General features: G+C 54.2%; 1 protein-coding gene across 2 annotated transcripts in view; it reads right to left on the bottom strand.

Moving 5' to 3' along the window:
- The window catches only part of SHANK3 (SH3 and multiple ankyrin repeat domains 3), a 343,838-nt gene that overhangs the window by 220,065 nt on the left and 103,133 nt on the right, over positions 1-20,640 (bottom strand). For both annotated transcript variants that reach the window (XM_086609695.1, XM_086609696.1), the window contains exons 9-10: positions 20,574-20,640; positions 7,345-7,669 (exon numbers count right to left, since the gene is read on the bottom strand). In XM_086609695.1, coding sequence (XP_086465821.1) covers positions 7,345-7,669; positions 20,574-20,640 — 392 coding nt within the window. The remainder of the gene's footprint in view (positions 1-7,344; positions 7,670-20,573) is intronic.

The raw sequence follows: 20,640 nt of genomic DNA, 5'->3' as shown, positions 1-20,640 counted from the left end.
GCTGGAGCAGACAACCTCCAGACATCCCTTCCAACTCAAATCACTCCACACACCTGTACCCCCTCTGCAGACAGCCCGCAGCTCCTGCACGAGGTCTCCAGTCCAACAAACGGGGACTCATGGTCTCCTCATCACATCTTTCCGCACTGTCCGTTCAACTGTTTACTGGTGGAGTTGTCCTGGACTACGGCGTCACGCTGGGAGCAGGATATCCTCCACCTACGCTCTTCGCCATCCCTCCCTAAAATAAAACCCCACACTCCAAGCGCGGGGCACGGCGCTGGCGTTGCCGCACTGCCCAGTGCCGGCGGCTGAGCCGCAAACCGTGCGGAAGGACCGTAAGCAGCCTGGTGACCCCAGGAGCACCCAGAGAAGTGGGTGACCTGTTCATCACCCACCTTCAGGCTCGCCCCCCACCACCCCAGGGACTTATTTCTGAGGAGCTGCTGGAGGGGACTGAGGCTACAGCCAAGATGCAGAGGGGACTCAAATCAACAGCTGGTGCCAAGCAAAAACCGGGGCACAGAGGAGAGAATGAAACAAATTGTGGTAATTTCTTCTCAAATCCCTGATGCAGGTAGAACGAATCAAATAGATCTAACCCCTTCAGAAGCCAGGGAGGGAAAACAAATCGTGTAAGGTTTTTAATAAATAAATAAACCAGTGACTTAGTACTTAGGGCAAAGATCTCATTCACAGTGCCGAGGAAAAAAAGGGCTTGGGAATAGTGAATCAGTTCATATCGTTAAAAGTAATAATACGAAAGAAGAGATCAGGACAAGGCATTTATTTTATTAAACCCACCAAGGAGAGGTCAAGAATATTAGAAATGAAGTCCCCAGGTTCCGGTTGATGCCATAACTGCATTTTTAGCAATTTCAGAAGAAGGATGTTTGCTCAAGGTGGCAAAGTGCCAAGAATCTGCAGGGGAGGTGCTAGAGAAGGACGCTCACTCTGTTTACTTGCCGCTGAAGAGCACTGAGCTCAGCACAGCTCCTCCGGAGAGCATCTGTCCGACCAGGACTCCACCGGCCAGCCACGACCCGCAGCTCACCTTCCCTTTGCAGAGATGCTCACAGGCAGGACCAGAGGAGGAGTATTTCAGAGAGGGAGGATAATCCCTGGCCTCCTCGGCACGTGTCCTGCTTTTTAGGCACATGCCAGGGGCAGGCACCAGACAAGATACCGGGCTTGGCAGATGCCCATTCTGATCCAGTGCAGTGTCTTACACTATGCGCCTCCGATGCCAGTTTATCAGACTTAGAGATAATAAGGGATTGCATTGATCCAGACATCTACTGGGGAAGGATCAGGACACTGATGGTCCAGCAAGTTCTTGGACTATACTCATGAGGATTTATTTTTACAGAGAAGGTGCAGAAAACAGCCATAAAAGCTCCTTTAGCACTTTGATTCCAAGTGGCTGAAAGGTTGAGGTAAAGGCTGAAGGCAGAGGTAATGTTGGCAGGAAGGATCATGAGATTATTAGTGTTTGGCACTTCTTAGGAAGAAAGCAAGAAAGACCAGCAAAACATGAGCAATGCCTTTTGACGCCAACATCTACACACTCTTGAATACTAGAGGCAGGTTTCATGAAACGTCAGCCCAGGGTGGCCTCCAGAGTCCCTTCTAACCCAGACTATTACGTGATCCCATGATAGGGAAAGTGAAGGGAAACAGACTTCAGACCTATCTCAACACAGAGGATGCATAAGCAGTGAAGTAAGAAACCAGCTAAAACATAAGACACTCGTTGACTTCAAACACACTACGTAAACTGGAAAACAGGAGTGATTGCTATGGACAGATGTAAAGGAAAAGCACAAGTCCACAGACGCAACATCTGGACAGCACAAGCACGAGAAGAAATGCCACCACGGTGAGAAGCTGTAAACTCATTCTGTAAATACAATGACAGCAAGAAAAAGATCCCAGGAATTGCTGGTACTTGGTGCTCCCTTGGCTAACTGCAGAGAGGGAAAGCCTTCAATGGATGAAACTAAAAAGACCGAGGTGCTTAGTATTTGTTTGTCTTTAAATCAGAGATCAACCATGAGGTTTCAGAGGCAGAGAGTTAAGATCCTACCTGGAAACCAGAAGCAGGAATTAATTAAGAACATTTGGATGTGCCTGATTACACATGTGGTAGGAAGTTTAAGAACAGACTGAAGCAATCTAAGAACACCTAAGGTCAGCTTTGAAGGCTCGTGTTGTATAGAACGTGTCCAAAAGAGCAGAAAACAGCAAATGGCCAAAGAGGGGGCAAAAGAAAAGCTAAAGAAATATCATCGCTTCACTTCTTGGAAAAAAACACTGGGACAAACAACAAGCTGAAGTGCTCGTGCTCGCCGAGAAGGGAGCAACACGGCAGCAGTCAGAAGGGAGTTGTCAAGGACGGGCTGCGAGAGGAGCAGCTGCCGAGCAGCAGCCGCGCATCCCGGCCGGCGCTGGGCTCCTCGCAGCTGCCCGGGACCACCCGAGCGCGGGGCGGGAGAACCACCCTCCGGCATCTCCCCATCAAAGGGTGACCTGGGTCAGTGTCTTCTTCAGCAACACAACGATGGACTGGAGAAGTTCCTCGCCAGATCTGCAAAGGGGCTTCAAAATACTCCAAAGAACAGGATTAAGGCTTAAACGGATGCTGATAAACTGAAGGTACTAAATCTACGCAGGAATCATCAACCGTGCAAGGATTCAGATAGGGAAACACTGGTTATGTAGTGGGTTTTGAGGGGGAAAAACGTGGAGGCTATCACATGCTGAATGTGAGTCACACATCACACCGTTCCACAGAACGCAGGATGATGAGCTATCAAAGCCACAGCCTGAAAAACAGACAACGCGACTCCGCCGCACTCCTCTGCTGCCGCGTGCCTGCGCCGGGCACCGGGCAGCCAGGAGGGAGCAGGGTGGCGGGAGGCTGGGGGGGAGCCATGGTGGGAGCTTGGAGAAAACAGCCCTTCGGGAAGGGCCAGGCAAGGGGCGCTGACAGCTGGCAGCAGGGACGGCACCGGGGAGCACACGTCAAGCAGCCTCCAGCACGCGCAAGACTGCTGCGAGCGAGCTCCTCGCCATGCCTGTGCACAGTAAAGGTGGCAGAACAGACTAGAGGAAGAAATATTCAGATAAGACGTTAAAAAACTTCCTAGTGGTGAGGACAGAGGGAGGCAGGAGTGAGGAAAACACAAGGACACGTCCATCACCAGGGCTTCCCAAGAGCAGGCAGGATGAGTGCAGTCGGCGTTCTGCGGGTTTGACCCTTCCCACTGGTCCTCCCTGGGCCCCCGGTGATCCTCAGCACAACGGGGGCTCGGAGCCAGCTGCACTGGCAGCATTTCCCCCAGGGCTGCTCCCGGGAGCGGGTTATCAGCCAAAAGGCACCTGGGGACACGCCATGCGAGGCTCACCCAGGCCTTGCTGGGGCGGATCGACCTCCGGCATCTACCGGGTCCCCTGCTCCAGGCTCCCTGCAGCCCTGCCCGTCCCACCCAAGCACGGCTCCTGGCCACCATCCGTCCCTCGCCGCAGGGACGGTCCACCCCAGGCTCACACCTGCTGCCTCCGCTCCAGAGTCAGAGCTCTGCTCCCACGCTCACCCTCCCCGGGCCGGCCGGGACCTCCTCTCAGCTTCCGCGGCGGTCGGAGCCGCAGCCCACGGGAGGACTCAGCCACCAGAACCACCAGCGTGGCTGGAGCCGTGAGAGCAACAGGGACAAATAACTGCTCCTGCAGTCGCCGCGGCCGAGCGCCAGCGCCGAGGCTCCGCCGGCCAGCCCACAGGCACGTGGGGTGCCTCTGCGCATCCGTGCTGGGAAAAATGAAACGCTGATACTAAACCAGTTTTCATTTAAATTCTCTTTGCCATCCTGAATATATTTGCAAAACAATCAGAATTTTTCTGGGAGTTTTCACCTTCAGAATAAAGAATTTTGGGGCAACGTTGCAGACACTAAATTTTCTTGATGTTTACTCTAATAAAAGTCTGACCCAGAATCAATTTTTCTGCAAGACTTTTCAAGCAAGATGTGAGAGGACTCCACATGTTTATGGATGCCCTGTCACTCACCACAAAGCAAGGGCTTTCTTGTTGGGAAATAAAGCATTTCTGGGAAACGAGGACTCAGATGAGATAGGGATCACTGCACCGCTCTTCCCCAGCCCTGGAGTAAATAAAAGCTCTGTGAAACCAACACAAACACACTGGGAACCGACTGGAGAGCGATAAATCCAAACAACAAGTGAAAGAACTACCGGGTCAAAGAAAATACCACCATTAATTAGCCGCTCTGAGCACTCGTTAGCACACGGCTTCGTGCTGAACGGCAGCGGGGCGTGCGTACAGCTGTGCGGCTTAGAAGAACATCAGCCCGCGCGACTGGGAGAGTGGCACCCGCCCAGCACCCCAGCCACTGCGGGCACAGCCACAGGACGGGTGCACACAGCAGAGCCGATGCCCTCCCCAGGCACCACCAAAGCCCCTGCGGCCGGGACAGGGGTGGCAGGCAGGACCCCTCTGCCCTCCCTGCTCAGCCCTCGGGCAAGGGCTTCTCCAGGACCTTCTGGCCACCGGCAGCGCCGCTCTGCAGCTGGCCCCGCGTGGCGATGGCCACCCCTGCACAAACGTCCCTTTTGCGCTGCCATGCCCACAGCCCAGGGCAGCCGACCCCCGCCGTGTCAGGGGACAGCGGCTGCCGGGCTCAAACCCCGCTGCCGGATCAACAGCCGCTGCTTCTCCTCCCCTTGAGCTATGGGCTGTTTTTCTCACGTCACCGAGACCACCTCTGTACAATCCCACCAGCTCCAAACTTGCCGGCGCGGACCAGCCCCTGAACGCGCGGGTCACGTGCACGTGGCTTTCACTTGCACCAAACTCAGCGTAATGCATTTCATAATCCTCCTACCCCTGCAAAAATATACAAGTATCTGAAAATAATGGAGTAAAATGCACTTTTATAGGCATTTCATGGAGTGCATATGGCTACGAATAATTAAGCCACCTCCAGCAATCCTTTAAAAGTTTGCACAAGCAGGTGACGGAAGAAAGTGGGGCAGCCGCTCGCTCCAGCAGCGCTCGGCAGCAGGACGAAGGCAGCTGCCTTCCTCCGCCCTGCCCGGGTTCCGGCTGCGCTCCGGCGGATGGCACGGCGAGCGGCCTTCCCGCTGCCTTCGGCACAGAGCCAGCCAGCCCAGGTGAAACAGCTCCGCGGGGACTCCAGAGGTCTGCGCACCACGCTGGAATCCACAGCACCATCCCACCCTCCCGCACTCGCTGGGAGCAAACGGGCAGGCGCGGGGCGGCAGGTGGGGCCGCAGCTCCTGCAGACCCGGCACCGGCTGCGGATCCGGCACCAGCTGCGGACACGGCACCGGCTCTTCCAGCCGCACTACAGACCCGTTTTCGCGAGCCCCCCTCACAGTGCTGCCCACGGCAGACCCCAAATCCCCGGCACGGCCATGCCCAGCCGTGATCCTGCTCTCCCCTTGCCAGGCATTGCCCGTCTGGGTAAGGCTCCACTTCCCCAGCTGCCCTCCTCCTGCCTTGCCATCGAGTGCTCCAAGTAATTTTGAGAAGCCTTCCAAAAGCTTATTGCATATAAAAGCCCACAGTGGTTTGTTCACCCACACCAACCTCCTCACGCTTTTCTGATCACACTGTGCTTCTGCCTTCGGCACGTTCCCACGGCAGTGAATTCCCGAGCTCACTGCAGAGCGGAGAAAAACCTGTTTTGGGCTGCTTTTGAGTGTGTTTGCCATTCATCTCGGCCTTTCTCCCGGTGCCATGAAACAGGCAGAGGTTCCCTACCTCCCTCTGATAAGCCATTCGGTATTTTCAACATTTTTAACATATTTCCTCCTATTCATCTTGTTTCTAAGGTAACAACTCTCCTCTTCTAAATCTTTCTTCAAAGCAGATTCTTTTTTTTCCCTCGTTCCTCATCACTTTCACTGCACCTCCCTTTAACTGCCACTGTTCTCGCAGACTGGTGCTGCCCAGCTCGGTACGCAGCACTCAGAGGTGTCACCACTGATTTTGACCACAGCACGAGACTGTTTTCCGAATCGCCATCCATCACCCATTAGGCATCTACCACCGCCGCGTTTGGTACATCGAGCAGAGGCCTCCGTTGAGCTGCTGAGAAAACAGCCTGCAACTTTCCCTGAGTTAAACTACTAAGGACCCTAGCAGGGACCGGAATGATTCAATTTTTTCCCCTCTAGTAGCTATTTTACACGTATTTTCATTATTTTTCATTCGCTGACATATTACTGTTTCCCCGAATTCTTTAGATTGTCTCAAAGGGCCTCAGAGCTGTTTCTGCTATGGAGTTAATCTCAATAGCTGCCACCTGCAGACTGGTTCTTCAACACTCCAACCCATTTCTTGGTCACTAGTGAACACTCCAGCCCAGCCCTGGTACCTGCTCCTCAGGCTCCTGCTCTGGCCTCGCGGTATCCAGGTTCCTCATTAGCCCCTTCTGAGCAGACGCTGCTTTACCGCAGCCATGGCTGCGGCGGGTCTCGCCTCTCTACTAACACGGCGCTTCAGGAAGCAAAGCCTGACCCAGTCATCACCAAGGGGCCCCTCGGCCACTAAGGCTCTCCAGCAGCACCTCTGCTGCCAGAGAGGAGCAGTGCCCATCCCCTGGATCAGACCAGCTGCCCGTGCCTGGCTTCCAGGCGCAGGCGAGCACCAGCAGTGGCGAGCAGTGTCGGAGACAACGTTCCCATGGCACATGGCCAGTGAGTGACAGGGAGCAGCGGGAAAACACGAGGTCCACATCACTCCTGCACCTACGGGCCACGGAAAATGCCCGAAGCACAAGAAAGGCCACCCCGCACCGCTCGGCGGCTCAGTGAGGGTGTCTGTCAGCCGCTCGCAGCCCCGGCGCGTTCAGCAGCACAACGTGACCACCCGGCCCGTAGGCTGAACACCGATAACCGCAACAACCGCAGGTCGGTGGGGACACATTAGGTGTTGGCTTATCTGCAACGTGCAACCCCGAAGTATTAGTTTTCAAGATGCGTTCATCGTCATAGCAACGACGAGCGCAACGCGCATTGATGCACTTACCGTTTTTCTGAGACACGAGATTAGACCGAGGGCTGGGGAGAAGATCGAGGGAAAAACCCTCGGTGTTGCTCCGGGTCCCAGCCAGCCTTGCTCCCCGCGGCGCACGGACAGGGAGGCGCAGGGCTGCATCGGGCACCGCTGGCCTTCCTGCTCCCCACCCGCTGCCCGGGGTCCCGCAGGTGCCCAGCACCGTGCCGGCGTGGCGCGGGGTCTCCAATGGGTGCCGAGCTGCACCGGCCATGACACTCACTCTGCCTCCCCCAGCCCCTTACCTGGCCTTGCCGCGGCTGCTCCTCCGGAGCGTGGGCAGGTCGGCCTCCTTCTCCTCCTGCACCCGCTGCAGGGACGGGGAGCGGCTGTGGGCGCTGCGGGAGCTCGCCAGGCTGCCGTCGCCCACCCCGGCCGCCGCCTCCTGCATCTGCGCCAGCAGCTGCGGCGGCAGGCTGCGGAGCGAGGGCACCGGCGAGTAGGACGCCCGGCTCTCCGCCTTCAGGTTGTTGTCGCTGGCCGAGCGCTGCAGCATGCGCGGGGACGAGAGGCCGCCGGCACCCAGGATCCGTCTCCGCTTCGTGTAGCTGGGAGTTTCTCTGAAAGGCACTGCAAAAGAGCCAGGGAAAGCGGCGTTAGCTACCGGGCGTGCGGCACAGAGCCGGCACTGGCCGGCCATGCTCAGGCTGGGAGATGGCGGCATGGCAGGAGGACCGGGAAAGCACGCGGAGCAGGGCCAGGAGGGCAGGAGCAGCGGGGCGGAGGAGGACACAGCTCCACGGGATTCCAGCTCCTCTCCTGCACCACCTCGGGGTAAGCGCCCCAGGAGCACGCAGGCAGGTGAGCCCGACCGTGGCACACCGGCTCGGCAGGGATTTGGAGGCGGCATCTCAGGAAGCATCGAGGATCGCTGCCAGAGCGGGAGGCAGCACCAGCAGGAAGGGCCACCGAGGGCGTGCAGGGCCACCGGCGGGACCCCCGCCAGCGCACCTCCAGCTGCCCACCCTGGTGTGAAGGTGGTGAGACACACACGGGACCCCGACGGCAGCACTGACCTCGGCCACCGCTCGCTCTCCTGTTCTGGAGGCCCAGAAGCCAAAATCTATCGCTTCAGGCATGTCCCAAGCACACGCCTAGAAAATACAGTGCCCAGAATAAAATACCAGCCCCTTCCTGCCCTCTGCCCGACCCTCAGGAGTGCGCGGGAGAAACGGGCCGCACGAAGCCCCCCAAGGACGCACACTCTGGCCTCTGCCTGCAGCTCCGCAGCGGGAGAAAGAGCGGAGCAGGGAACCACGGTGGTCGCAGGGGAAGAGGGTTCCGCTGCGGAGCCGCAGCACTGCAGACCTCAGGTCAGGAAAGACACGTTTTCCTAAATTTTGTTCAATGGATCCATTTCCATCCTGAAAGTTTGTCTGACACGTGTGGCAACGTCCAGCGGGAAACCCAGAGCACAACACCCAGCCTGTTTCTGGGGCAAACGTGGTGGCGGAGGTACAGGGGACAGGCGGACGCGCGGAGGCTCCCGCGCTCCTGCTCACAGCCGCGCTCGGAAGCGGCGTGATCCTGCTCACAGGGGACCCCCGCCCCATCCGCAGAGACGCCGCTGGCTTCACCGTTCCAAGGCCACCTCTCCCACGGCAACTTGCACAAACCGGAGCCCTGAGCCCGCTCCCCGGCCACCGCCGCGGGGCTGCGGAGGGCGGGAGCCGCCGGGGGTCTGGGCAGGGCGCTGCCCGATGCCGAGCGGGGCCGCGGACCGGTGCCGCCCTTGGCTACACACCACGGGGGCGCTTCCCAGCTGTGCTGCACAGCCGCACTCCCAATATTTTTCTGAGGAACAAAGTACAAGAATTTCAGGCTCCTGTAAATCTTCCTGTTGTCATAGCAACACGATGCATTTGCTCTCTGATGAGTTTCAACCACGTGGCGGGGAATTTCTGCCGGCAGTGACCGCGCTGCCCGCAGCAGCTCAGCCCGGCTCCCCGGCCTCCTGCGCCAGCCACCCGCCCGCAGCCCTGGTGCTGCCAGCGCCCCACATCATCTGGGCCACCCTGATGGGAAAAACGGGTCAGAACGGTCACTCTGAGGCCACAGGTGAGGAGTGATGTTGGATGGAAGGAAGCAAAGTCTGGGCCATGGATGTGATGTCATCCCTGGGGTCAGACGTGCCGTGGATTCAATGCCTGGGAGGTCGCAGCAGCGCGGCATGCCACACGCCGAGGTTCAGCCTGTCCTACCTACGCAACATGCTGGAGAGGAAGATGCAGTCAGGGCAACTCCAACCATCCCACAGGCAGTTCTGGACAGGTTTGGTTGACAGGGACTGCCAACCCCAGTTCCTGTGTCATCCAGACATATAAGAGATCTCCAGGAGACGTTTACTTTTGTACTATATCACTTCTCATAGAAAATCACATTAAAAAAATCAGAGAAGCAAACATAAAATGGATGCATCTCATGGTAACTGGCAGATGTTACTGTACCAAAGGTCAAGTGAGTACATCCACGGTGTGCTTCCAGGGACCAACACCATAGGTGAAACCAAGTGATCACGGAATTGTAACCTCAGAAAGGCCATGAGCTCATAGCATCAACCAAATATGACCTCCGTGCCATTCTGCCAGAACAGAGTCATCTGAGCCTGTTATGTCTAAGCTGGGGGACAGCAATGCTCCAGAGAGGTGGCCTCAGCGATGCTCCACCCGCAGGCAACGACCCAGCTGGGGAAATGCCACGTTTGGATCCCCACCATATGAGAACTTCGGTGAACAAGAAATATTCAGCAAGAAAAAAACTCAAGGTCTAGAAAAATCTGCCTGGACCATTCTTCCCCCGGTTCTGGGAGCAGGCAGGAGCAGCAGGCAGCCCTTTGCAGATGCCCGGTGCCACCCATGCCCCGCACCAGCTGCCGAGGCAGAGTCCGTGCTGCGTTCCCTCTGTGCACATCCATTACCACGAGGAGGCAAAAAGGGCCACTCAAAGCCCCGGAAGCACAGCCAGACCCACGCTGAGGTACTGGTCGGTTCATCGCTCTTCTGTGTGCGAGCGGGCTCAGCATCACTGGTCTTGAACCAAAACCGAGAGAAAGACACAGGGAAAAGAGAGTGCAATGGTGAAAACTTCAGACAGCCAGCACTGGCCAGGGCTTGCTTCAGTGCTTTTTATAAATTAGTTATTAGTTTCTTGACATTATTGCTTAGGAAAAAAAACCCATAGCTGTCTGTTGAGCTGATCATGTGCAAGCTTACTGCAAAATAACCATATTGGTGGAAAAAAGGAAGAGAAAACAAAAAAAAGGCAGAGATTTATCTTGGAAGGGAAGTAAGCAGCACAGCAGGCAGGAGATCCTTTTGGTCCGTGCTGGAGCTCTTCTGCTCCTGCTTGTCTTAGTGGAGGCGACAAGCAGTGACCCTGTCCCTGTCCCCGCTCTCCCCACTGTGACTCGCGCAGACCTCGCACCAGGGAGACGTCGAGTGGGTCGGGGTCAGGATCGGAGCGGGCAGATCGGCACGGTTCCTGGTGAGACGTTCACAGTCAGCACCAACTACTGGGCAATGGGACACCAACAGGTTGCTCAAGGACTCACTGGCAAAAGGGAAGGTGCTGTACAATTCTTGACACAGGCCAGGGCAAGTGCTTTAATTTAGCCTGTCAAAGAAATCACCCGGTCACCCATCTCCACGCTCTACGCAAGAGTAGTTACCACCCTATATATTCAAAGTGCTCCCTTCCAGCACCAAAATTATAGCATCCACCTTAAAACCAAAGAAAACATCACCTCTGCCTCAGACTCAGGAAGAGCAGAGGGGCTGGAGAAAGCAGCCCAGGTCTGCTCTGCTACTCACTAACCCCTTCATCACATCATCGGGTGTACGAGTCCCCAAAGCACAACGTAGCGCAGCATTTACAGGAGTAAACGAGAAGGTATTCAGGTCACATAACAGGTTGCAAAGCCAAAGTTTCCCGAGTATTTCATTCCAGAAGCATATCAAGAGGACAGAATTAGAGCTGCAAAGGCAGCCTCCTGGAAGGCAGGACGTACCTGCACCATCTGTGCCGTTTCAGTTTGGCCCCAGCGCACAGTAACCGCTCACGAGGTGGGATTCAGACGGCCCGTTTCATCTGCCACAGGGGGACCTCAGGCAGGGGAGCGCCCGAGCCCCAGCGAGCGACAGAGCCTGCTCCCCAGCACTGCCACGGCAGCTCGGGCTTTCAGCTGATGCACGTTACATTGCAAAGTTCCCAGGGCTCTCCGGTGTCCAAACATCTCTGATGTCTCCTGACCCAAGCAGCTGCACCAAGGACCCGGGGTGTCTACTCTGGCATGTAGAGAAGACCTCAGGGGGACTCACCAAAGCCCTCAGAAGCCTTGGAGCGGAGGTACAGGTGATGGAAACCTCACCTGTCCCGGCTTTAGGGCTCAGCTTCTGGTGGCTGGGCTGCCTAGGGGCCCATGCCAGGGCCACTGTGCAGCCAAGAAGGCAACTGGACCAAGATCAGATGTTTCTACATAGAGGTCAGAGAGCTAGAAATGACAACACATGCCTGGGAAAGCCTGATGTTCACTGAGAACACCGACGAGCAGACACCTGGGCAGCTTCACAGGAGGACAATCAGAAGAATACAGCTACTGCTCATGTGAGCAATACAGGATTGCACTCCCCAGATGCTCCAGAGCTTCTCCAAAGCCCTCATCTAAGCACAGACTTACGTCCAGCCAGTCTGGAAGCTCTGCCACGCAGCTACAGCACAAGCCTGGGTCTTTCTGGACAGAAATTAGATCTATTCAGAGAGATACGACCATGGTCTCGGCTGTCATATGCAACGAGACGGAGATAGCAGGAGACAAAATCTGTTGCATGTGGCAGAAACGTGGAAGAGAAGATTGTCTGTGCCACAGCCAGATGGCAAAAAGGACGGGAGACATACCCACGTTGCACGGGATGTGGGCTGGGGCAAACCCGCAAAGCAGAGCCTGGAGCAAAAGAGGACCCGCCAGAGGCAGTTTGGTGTTGAAGGGTGCTATGGGGGCACTTGCACAAGAAAATCCAGCAAGAGCTCAGCATTGGCAGTCACGGACAGCAAAGGCAAGAGGAACATTTTGGGTGACTGCAGCAGGCAGAAAACTGAGGTCACCACATCCACGGGGCAGGGGACGGCCGCAGTCTGCACCGACAGCAGCGCCCGGCTCTGAGCTGCAGCCCTCCAGGCCTCCTCCTGCCGCTGTTTTTAAATCAGCCCCTCCTCGGAGCAGCATCCCTGACGTGTGATCTGCCTTCATCCCTCTCCCCAGGGAGCACCGTGTGCTCAAATGCAGAAGTCTTGAGGGAATCCTCGGCTGTTCTGAGGGAGACCAGTGAAAGAGGAGAACTTCCTCCGGGGGCTGGAAGCACCGAATTAACCACAACTCTGTTCTGAGCCGCGTGCTCCAGAGGCCCTGGCTGCCCGAGAGACCAGCGCATGGACCAGCCCCGTGCTCACAACAGCTAAGTTACGGCTGTGCAGCCACATCCAAGTCTCCAGAGTGTGCAACGATCTCAGGCCCATTTCATGTCTTACAAACTCAGGAGGAGCCGCCTCTGCCCACTCTGTCCCGCGGGACAGCCAGCACCCGGCTCCCGCACCGTGCCGGTGAGGACGCTGCGGTCCTGCCAGCTCCGCTGGCTCTAAATCCGAGGGCCAACCCCCTCTAGCACAGCCGAGCAGCTTCACTCAGCCAAAAATTAGGTCAACCTCAGCTTTACAGACAGCTTACTCTTCAGAAGGATTTTGAAGGAAATGTCACAAGGCAGAGGCACCCCCAGCCCCTTGTCCACTCCCACCGCATGCCCCCCCTGTGCTGGGTGCCAGCCCCAGGCATCGGAGCAGCTCCCCAGTTCAACTCCTCAGCCTCCTGCAAAGCACAGGCAGCAAAATAAGACTAATGAATAACTGCACGAGAGTACTTTCATTCTGAGACAGTGAAAACCAGAGCCATGGAAGAGCTAGGGGTAGGAAAACCTGAAGACAGGCTGAGAAAATTGAGGTTGTTCAGCCTGGAGAAGAGAAGGTTCCGGGGAGACCTTCCAGCACCTTCCAGTACCTAAAGGGGCTACAGGAAAGCTGGAGAGGGGCTTTGGACAACGGTGTGTAGTGACAGGACACGGGGCAATGGCTTTAAACTGAGAGAGGGGAGATTTCATAGAATCATAGAATGGTTCAGGTTGGAAGGGACCTCAAAGATCATCCAGTTCCAGCCCCCCTGCCATGGGCAGGGACACCCTCCACTACACCAGGTTGCCCAAAGCCCCATCCAACCTGGCCTTGAACACTTCCAGGGATGGGGCAGCCACAGCTTCTCTGGGCAACCTGTGCCAGGGCCTCCCCACCCTCAGAGGGAAGAATTTCTTCCTTAGATCTCATGGAAATCTCCCCTCTTCCAGTTTAAAGCCATCACCTGTGTCCTGTCACTACACGCCCTTGTAAAGTGTCCCTCTCCAGCTTTCTCTTACTACGGGCAGTTCACTCATGACTCCGATGTACAACGGGAAGAGCCGATCTGCCTTGGTCTGGCAGGTGAAATCCTCGCCGGGATGCTCGGAGGTGCTCTGGTGTGTCATGATGCACCAAAGCACCGTGCGAGGCCCTGGGCACGCTTCGGCCAGCCCCGCGGGCTGCACGGCTGCTTCTCACTGCTCCTCAGCCTGCTTGAAACTGTTAATAATAATAATTATTATTATTATAATTATAATAATAAACAACCACTGAGCCTGAACTGCAGCCACCAGGTGCCAGGAACAGGATAGTTGCAGGCGCTGCCAGATAGCCAATTCTGACCAAGGTTTCCTCTCCCCATCCCCCTAAATCCACTGTCCCCAGTGGGGAAGGGAGGGCAGGGAGAGCAATAAAGAAAAAAAAACTTCGTGCAGTTCATACAATCAGCTTTGAAGATTCTCTTCCATACCTTCTCAAGAGTTTAATCAAAGTATGTTTGCCGGGTCTCTCGCAGCACTGTGAATCGCTGCAGTTACCATGACAGCGCTGCTGGAAGCGGCACCGCCGTGCCCCAGCCAGCCCGGCTCACCCAACGCTCCCCCCGCTGCTTTCTGCCCCCCAGAAGGGCACACGGCGGCTCTCGGTCCGAAGGCGCCGCTCGCCGCGGGGCTGCGGTGGGAGCGGGATGCAGCCGGGGCTCCCCGAGGAGCTCCCGGCCCCAAGGTGCCGCGTTGGCACCTGGACCACGCTCCAAACAACCCCGAGCTACAGCCTAATGAACCCAAGTGTAATCAGCGCTCGGAGGTTATTGAGATTTGCTGGCTCAGTGTTAAATATTCATGTAAAAGAGCGAAAGCAAAAACGTCGCCACAGTTCCGAGCTGAGAGGCCACATTTACATTTTAATAGTGGAAAATTACAAAGCGAAGTGGAGAAGACGCATGGCATCGCTCTCCCTTCACCTGGCACCGCGGATTGTGCCCAGGCTCATCTCCCGTGCGGGAGAGGCTGCTCCGAGAGATCTCCCAGAGACTTTTTTTTTTCTCTAGGAATGAAAAGCAAAGGAAAAGGACAAGATGACAAGGCAGACCAGGACCTCTCGGCTCTAAAGAGGGAGCCGGTAATTTACCTTGGTACTGAGCAGTCATCCATTGAAAGGAATTACAGCCTCATTATATTTTTTGAATTTAAAAAAAAAAAAGTCATCTTCCAACCATTTCTCCAGCCTTCGTTTGCCTCTCGGTTACCCGAGGCTGCCCCCCGTCCCGGACACCATCCCTCAGAGCACCCCCCACCTCTCCCACACCTTCACCTGAACGGAGACGGAGCTCATCCCGCTCAGAGCCAGCCCTTCGCAGCTGGAAACAGATTCTACTCTGCATTTGTAAGACTGAAACTGAAATTGCTAAAGCACGTGTTAACCCAACTGGCCCGTTTTCCCCTACAAGCGATTCTCAAACGTGCTGGAAATTCACCTGTGAGCGATGCTCCGAGAGGGGATTTTCAGCCCCTGTCGTCGGATAAAACCCACCGGCCCGATGCATCTCAACACGGGAAGTTTTTCCTTGCAAGAGTTCGGTGCGTTTGTCGTTCCTCTGTTCCACCTTGTCAGGTTCAGCACGTCGAGGGGCCATCAGGCCACCACCGACCCGCCCGAGGAAACCCCAACAACGAGTCAGTCAGATTGAATTAACAATGCTGGTGACAGAATCTGGAAAATCTAACCCGTATTTCTGATCTGTCTCTAAAAATAATTCCCATACCCTCCTCTGTACTGGGAAAAAAAAACACACCCAAGACCAACGTGGAGCGTTTAAAACTTCCCCCGCAATTCCAAGGATAGGAGTGACCGGCACCCGTTCAGTTATCGAAAGCTTCTGCAGCAAAGTCCAAAGGAATCTGCGGCACAGCTCGCGGCGCCGCCGCCATGTATTTGTAACACTCCTGCAAGGGCTCCAGAGGTGGGGACACAGCTTGGAAAGGACCAGTGGGGCGACTCCAATAACCATGCAGAGCTCAACTTCATACCATTTCTAGGAAAAGCTTGGAAAAACTGAAACAGGACACTTATCAATTAATAAAAAGACATGAGAATTTAATTTCTATCAGCCAGGATGGCTCTAAGAGCTCAAATCGCTCTGACAAAAATAACTGCTGACATCATAAGCTCGGGTGAAACTGATGACCCCACGACGTTCCGATTACACGCTACCACTGGACAAGCTACCAGAGCACATTTTAACAGACACGATAATGATTTGTTAATGGAGAACAACAGTTGGGAATACTTCCAATTTTATCCAGCCAGTCAGTTCTTGGTACAATATTAATTACATTTTTGTCTTTATCAATGACTTAGGAAAAAAATACAGATCATTGGCAATGAAAGGACAGATGATGCAATGACTGGTGCAACGACATGGATCAAATGTCACGGGTGAAAGTGGGTAGATTGGACCTGGACTGGAACAGGTTGCCCAGAGAAGTTATGGCTGCCCCATCCCTGGAAGTGTTCAAGGCCAGGATGGACGGGGCTTTAAGCAACCTGATCCAGTTGAAGATGTCCCTGCCCATGGCAGGTGGGTTGGACCAGATGATCTTTAAAATCCCTTCAAACTCAAACCATTCTGTGATTCTATGACATACAAGAAAAGGTATCAACACAATGAAATCTCAGGCATTTGTTAAATTTGTTGTCTTGCTTCGTCACAGCCCGATGCAAGATGAAGCATCTGGGAAAGATGAATAGAGGTTGAACAACACAGGACTGCTCCGTGAAAAGCAGCAAGACTGAAATAGCATGAGAGTCCTGACACAAACCACCCGAGGTCAGGCTCCGAGCACAACGCAGTGAGCAGAAGAGCTAACATAGCCCCTGAAAAGGGCAGCATCACCTGTTAATCCATAACGTTATTATGGAAAAATGTACCTAAATTCAGCCCACAAGAGGAAGGTCGTGGTGCAACGCTGCCCACCCAGAGATAACAGTATGCCAGGGCTGCAGGATCTCAAGCAGACGTGGGCCAAGCAACTAAGACATCCCAAAAGCAGGGACGATCACGGCGTCCCAAGGGATGAGCTATCCCCACCCCTGCCTGTACGTGCAAGGAAAACCAGTGTCGTTACGGTGCACTTCGGTTCGGCAAACAGACGCTGCTGACCTCGCACAGAGCTGCAGATTGTCGTTCTCCAACAAAAAGGTATTCCATGTAATATGGGGTAACTGTTTTGGGCTCGTTATGATTGATAATGAATTAATTCCTTGGACTTGAGGTTGGTTGTTGCTTAGTGACCATGAATCATGACCTGATTATATTCAGCATAAGGAAAAGGAAGACAGTCCCAAACCGTCTTACGTACGTGTCACGCTTAAGGCTAATTTCTCGGTATTGAACTAATACTATTCCTCCAGATATGCTTCCACGTAGGGAGAAAAACATGAATAAAAATCAGGAGCTTTTTAAAACTAAACAAACAAAGAAAAAGTTATAAAACCACAATTACGAAACAAAGCAACTTTGGTTAAATGCCTATCCGGACAAGAGTGGCAAAACGAAGACATCAATTGGTACCGCAGAACATACTTATTCTGTAATTATGGAAAATAATTTATATCGATATGAAGTTACAATACACTCCAAATTGGTAAGGGGAGCTATGAACACTAAAGAAAAACAAGTGGTTTGTAGAATGGAGGAAACTTCAAAAGAAGCTTTTAGGTTGTTTTGTAGATCATAGAATCACAGAAGGGTTTGGGTTGGAAGGGACCTCAAAGATCATCCAGTCCCAACCCCCCTGCCATGGGCAGGGACACCCTCCCCTACACCAGGTTGCCCAAAGCCCCATCCAACCTGGCCTGGAACACTGCCAGGGATGGGGCAGCCACAGCTTCTCTGGGCAACCTGTGCCAGTGCCTCACAAGGCAGAAGTATATTCTAAAAGAAGCAGGAACAGGGATGACAAAGCAGAGACAGCTACTTACTAGCTGAAACAAATACTTTAAAACTTGCAGGCTAAGAAAACTTCCCAAAAAGATGGATCAAGTTATTGAGCAGCTGGCACGGGATCCAACTGACAAAAGATCAACGTGCAATTAACACCACTGCAAATGTTTCAATGAAAAATGGGTAATGTGGTGCACATCTCATCTCACCGAGTGGAATTACACGTTTGACTGATAAATGTCGATGTGGGTTTAAGACGTGAATGCCGATGGGACATGTCAGGAGGTTGGCAGTGGCACTCCAGAGAGGCCCTGAGGTTCAGACACAATCCCATTTGCATTGTTTCCCATTGACCAGCTCCTGATGTTCCTGCTCAACACGCAGCCTTTCTCCACTGCCATCTCCAGGGGCTGTGCTGGGAGCCAAACACCCAGCTCAGGGCCACCTTGGAGCGAGCTCTCCCTTTACAGCCCTTGCACATCAGCTCCAGGTTGCTACAGTAGGTGACCCAGGTCCTTTCCCAAGGCATTACCAGTAAATGCACTCAACTGCGAACATCTCCAAACCTGCCCGGAGCAGTCAGAGATGAGGCTCTGCAGCCACACTGCAGGAGATGTTCCTGCTGCTTAGGAAGGGGGTCCTCACTTAGGAGGGGCTGTCCTCACTGCTCCACAGAAACCACTCCCATACAGACCATTGAGCACCAGGATATGCCACAGAGGGTCTGCAGTGGCACTGACAAACCCTCATGATCCAACCGCTCAGGTCCAACCAAGAAAATAAAGCACAGCAGTTGCCATTCATGGCATTCTCTGTCTGCAGGTCCATAAAACAGGAGAATAAGGAAAAAAACAGAAGTAATGGAACAGCCCAATTCCACAGTCTCCACAAACATTTTCTACTTGTAAGAACACGTTCTCCCTCCCCAGATTTGCAGCCTTCCACTCCGACCTTCTCTGACCCCAGTGCTGGTGGCTGTGACGAAACAAGTGGCACTCGGAACCGCCTGAGGGGATGGAGACCTGTGCACAGGGAACCATGGAGAAGCTGCACGAGAAGTCCTGCAGCCCGGTGGGCTGTGAGCAGCTGTCACTGACCACCCAGCACCCACACTGGGCATCGTTCTTCCAACTGTGTAGATCCTGGCTAGACCCAGGGGCTGGATGCCTGTCAGCAGATGGAGCACATCGGGTGTTCTTCTGGAACAGTTTCTGGGTTATTTTCACCTGACAGAAATTCAGTTCATACCCTCTGGGCTTGCTCTACATTGCCAGACAAAGCACAGCCAGTGAGGACGGCCAGCTCCACCCCAGCAGAGTGCTCCGATCCAGACGGAAACACTGATGGATGCTCTGAGAGCCCGGAAGCTCAGCTCCGTGTCAAGGCTGTCCTGCAAAAAGGAGCAAGAGCTACTGCTCACCATCCTTCCTCCCACAGCCTGAACTCTCAACGTTTCTGACGGTGGGGGCCAGCCAGACAGGCACAGCCATTCCTGTCTCTCAGCCAGACGGGCACAGCCCCGGACTGGGAACTCGAGAAGATTTCTCCAAGAGCTGTCACAACACTGCCTTACGCTGCCCTTTCCCGCCAGATTCCTGGTTTCAGCATTTCTCCCACCGTTCCGGGGGAGCTGTCAGAGAAGGGGCCGGAGCGAGCGCTGCCCCTTCCCCATCCCAGCCGCCGCCACTCCGCTCTGCCCCGGTCAGACGCTCACACCTCTCGGTTCTTAACGAACTTCAAAAACCAATTTCTCCTGGCCTGGGAAGTTGCCTGCCAGCTCCCTCGGCCCCAGGGGACGCCATCTGGACCCGCTGGTTTGCGTGTGATTAGTTTGCAACTGTTACCTGACCTATTTTATACAAACAGCCGTGTCTAAAACATGAACAATTCATTGCTCCTGACAGGTTTTCGCGCTCTTTTTCCTTACACTTTTTCAATAAAAACGATCGAGCCAGTCAATCACCGATTGAGATTCAATCACAGAAGAGTTCAGGCTGGAAGGGACCTTTGGAGGCCATCTAGTCCAAAACCCCTCTCACAGCACAGTCACTTTCCTCTTGAATTACCAGGGTGGCTTTCTAGCAAGCACTGATCACTGACACAGTTACAAGGAGTTTTCAGGCTTTTCCCCACGTCCTTTCTGACTCTCAGACCTTCCCACAAACTCCCAGCAGCTGTTTACAGCCATCAGCGATAGTCAGCTGAGAAGAGAAGTGATAAAAGATGTCTCAGGGCCCAGGTTTCCAGGTTCACAGCCGCTTCCCAGAACCAAGCCCAGTACTTGCTGGCCGTTTCAAACTCCACAAGTCTTTTTTCAGTTGCTGACTTGACCACTCTGTACCTTCTGTGGAGGCACCACGCTGAGAATTAACTCTTCGCACTGATTCCCCCATTGCTCTACAGAGCTCTGGACCAATAAACTTCTCAGAATAATTCAAGAAAAGTCAACAAGTGTTCATTTTATACCTGACCTAAAACTCGGGTTTGCATGGCATATATCACATGATAATATCTACACCGCAGAAGGACAGAAGAGATGCCACAAAGAAAAATGCTGACCACAAAACCCCAAAACATTCCTCCATAAAGAAGCAAGTACAACCAGAGCGGCTGCTGCTTCACTTCCTTTGCTTCAGGGGCTTCGGTGTGGGGCAGCTCCATAACCATCATCGCTGCTAAGGCAGAGGACGTCTCCTCCTTGCACCGAGCCCAGTTAATAGCCTTGACAGGAGAGGATCTGTGGCACGAAATGGCCTCACGGATGCAAAGGGAGAGAAAAAGGTAAGGGGCTTTACAGAAGAGCTTTCCAGAGCTGCTCCAGACTAACGGTTTGGCTAATTCTTTAGCTCGTCAATCTCAGCAGCCATAAGCAAGCACTGGACTGAATAAACAAGCCGGATACTGCTGGCCCCGGAGGAAAGGAGATCTCTCTTGCCACTCCCAAGACCCAAAACGATCTGCAGGCTGCAGCTTCCACGGACCACTGCAGGCAGCACCAGAAAACCCCATTAACACACCCAGGCTGGCACAGTCCTGCACGCCACAGCGAGGTTAAGGAGGGAGAAAAGGGGGATGAAGAAAGATCAAACTCACCAACATCGGACTCTTTGTGGGTTTTGATGATTTCAGCCAATTCAAAATTTCCTGCAATGATGGCCAC

This window comes from Tauraco erythrolophus, chromosome 4 (genome assembly GCF_009769465.1).
Source record: "Tauraco erythrolophus isolate bTauEry1 chromosome 4, bTauEry1.pri, whole genome shotgun sequence".
NCBI lineage: Eukaryota > Metazoa > Chordata > Aves > Musophagiformes > Musophagidae > Tauraco > Tauraco erythrolophus.
Note: the sequence above shows the minus strand (reverse complement) of the source record. Positions and strands in the feature narration are given on the sequence as shown.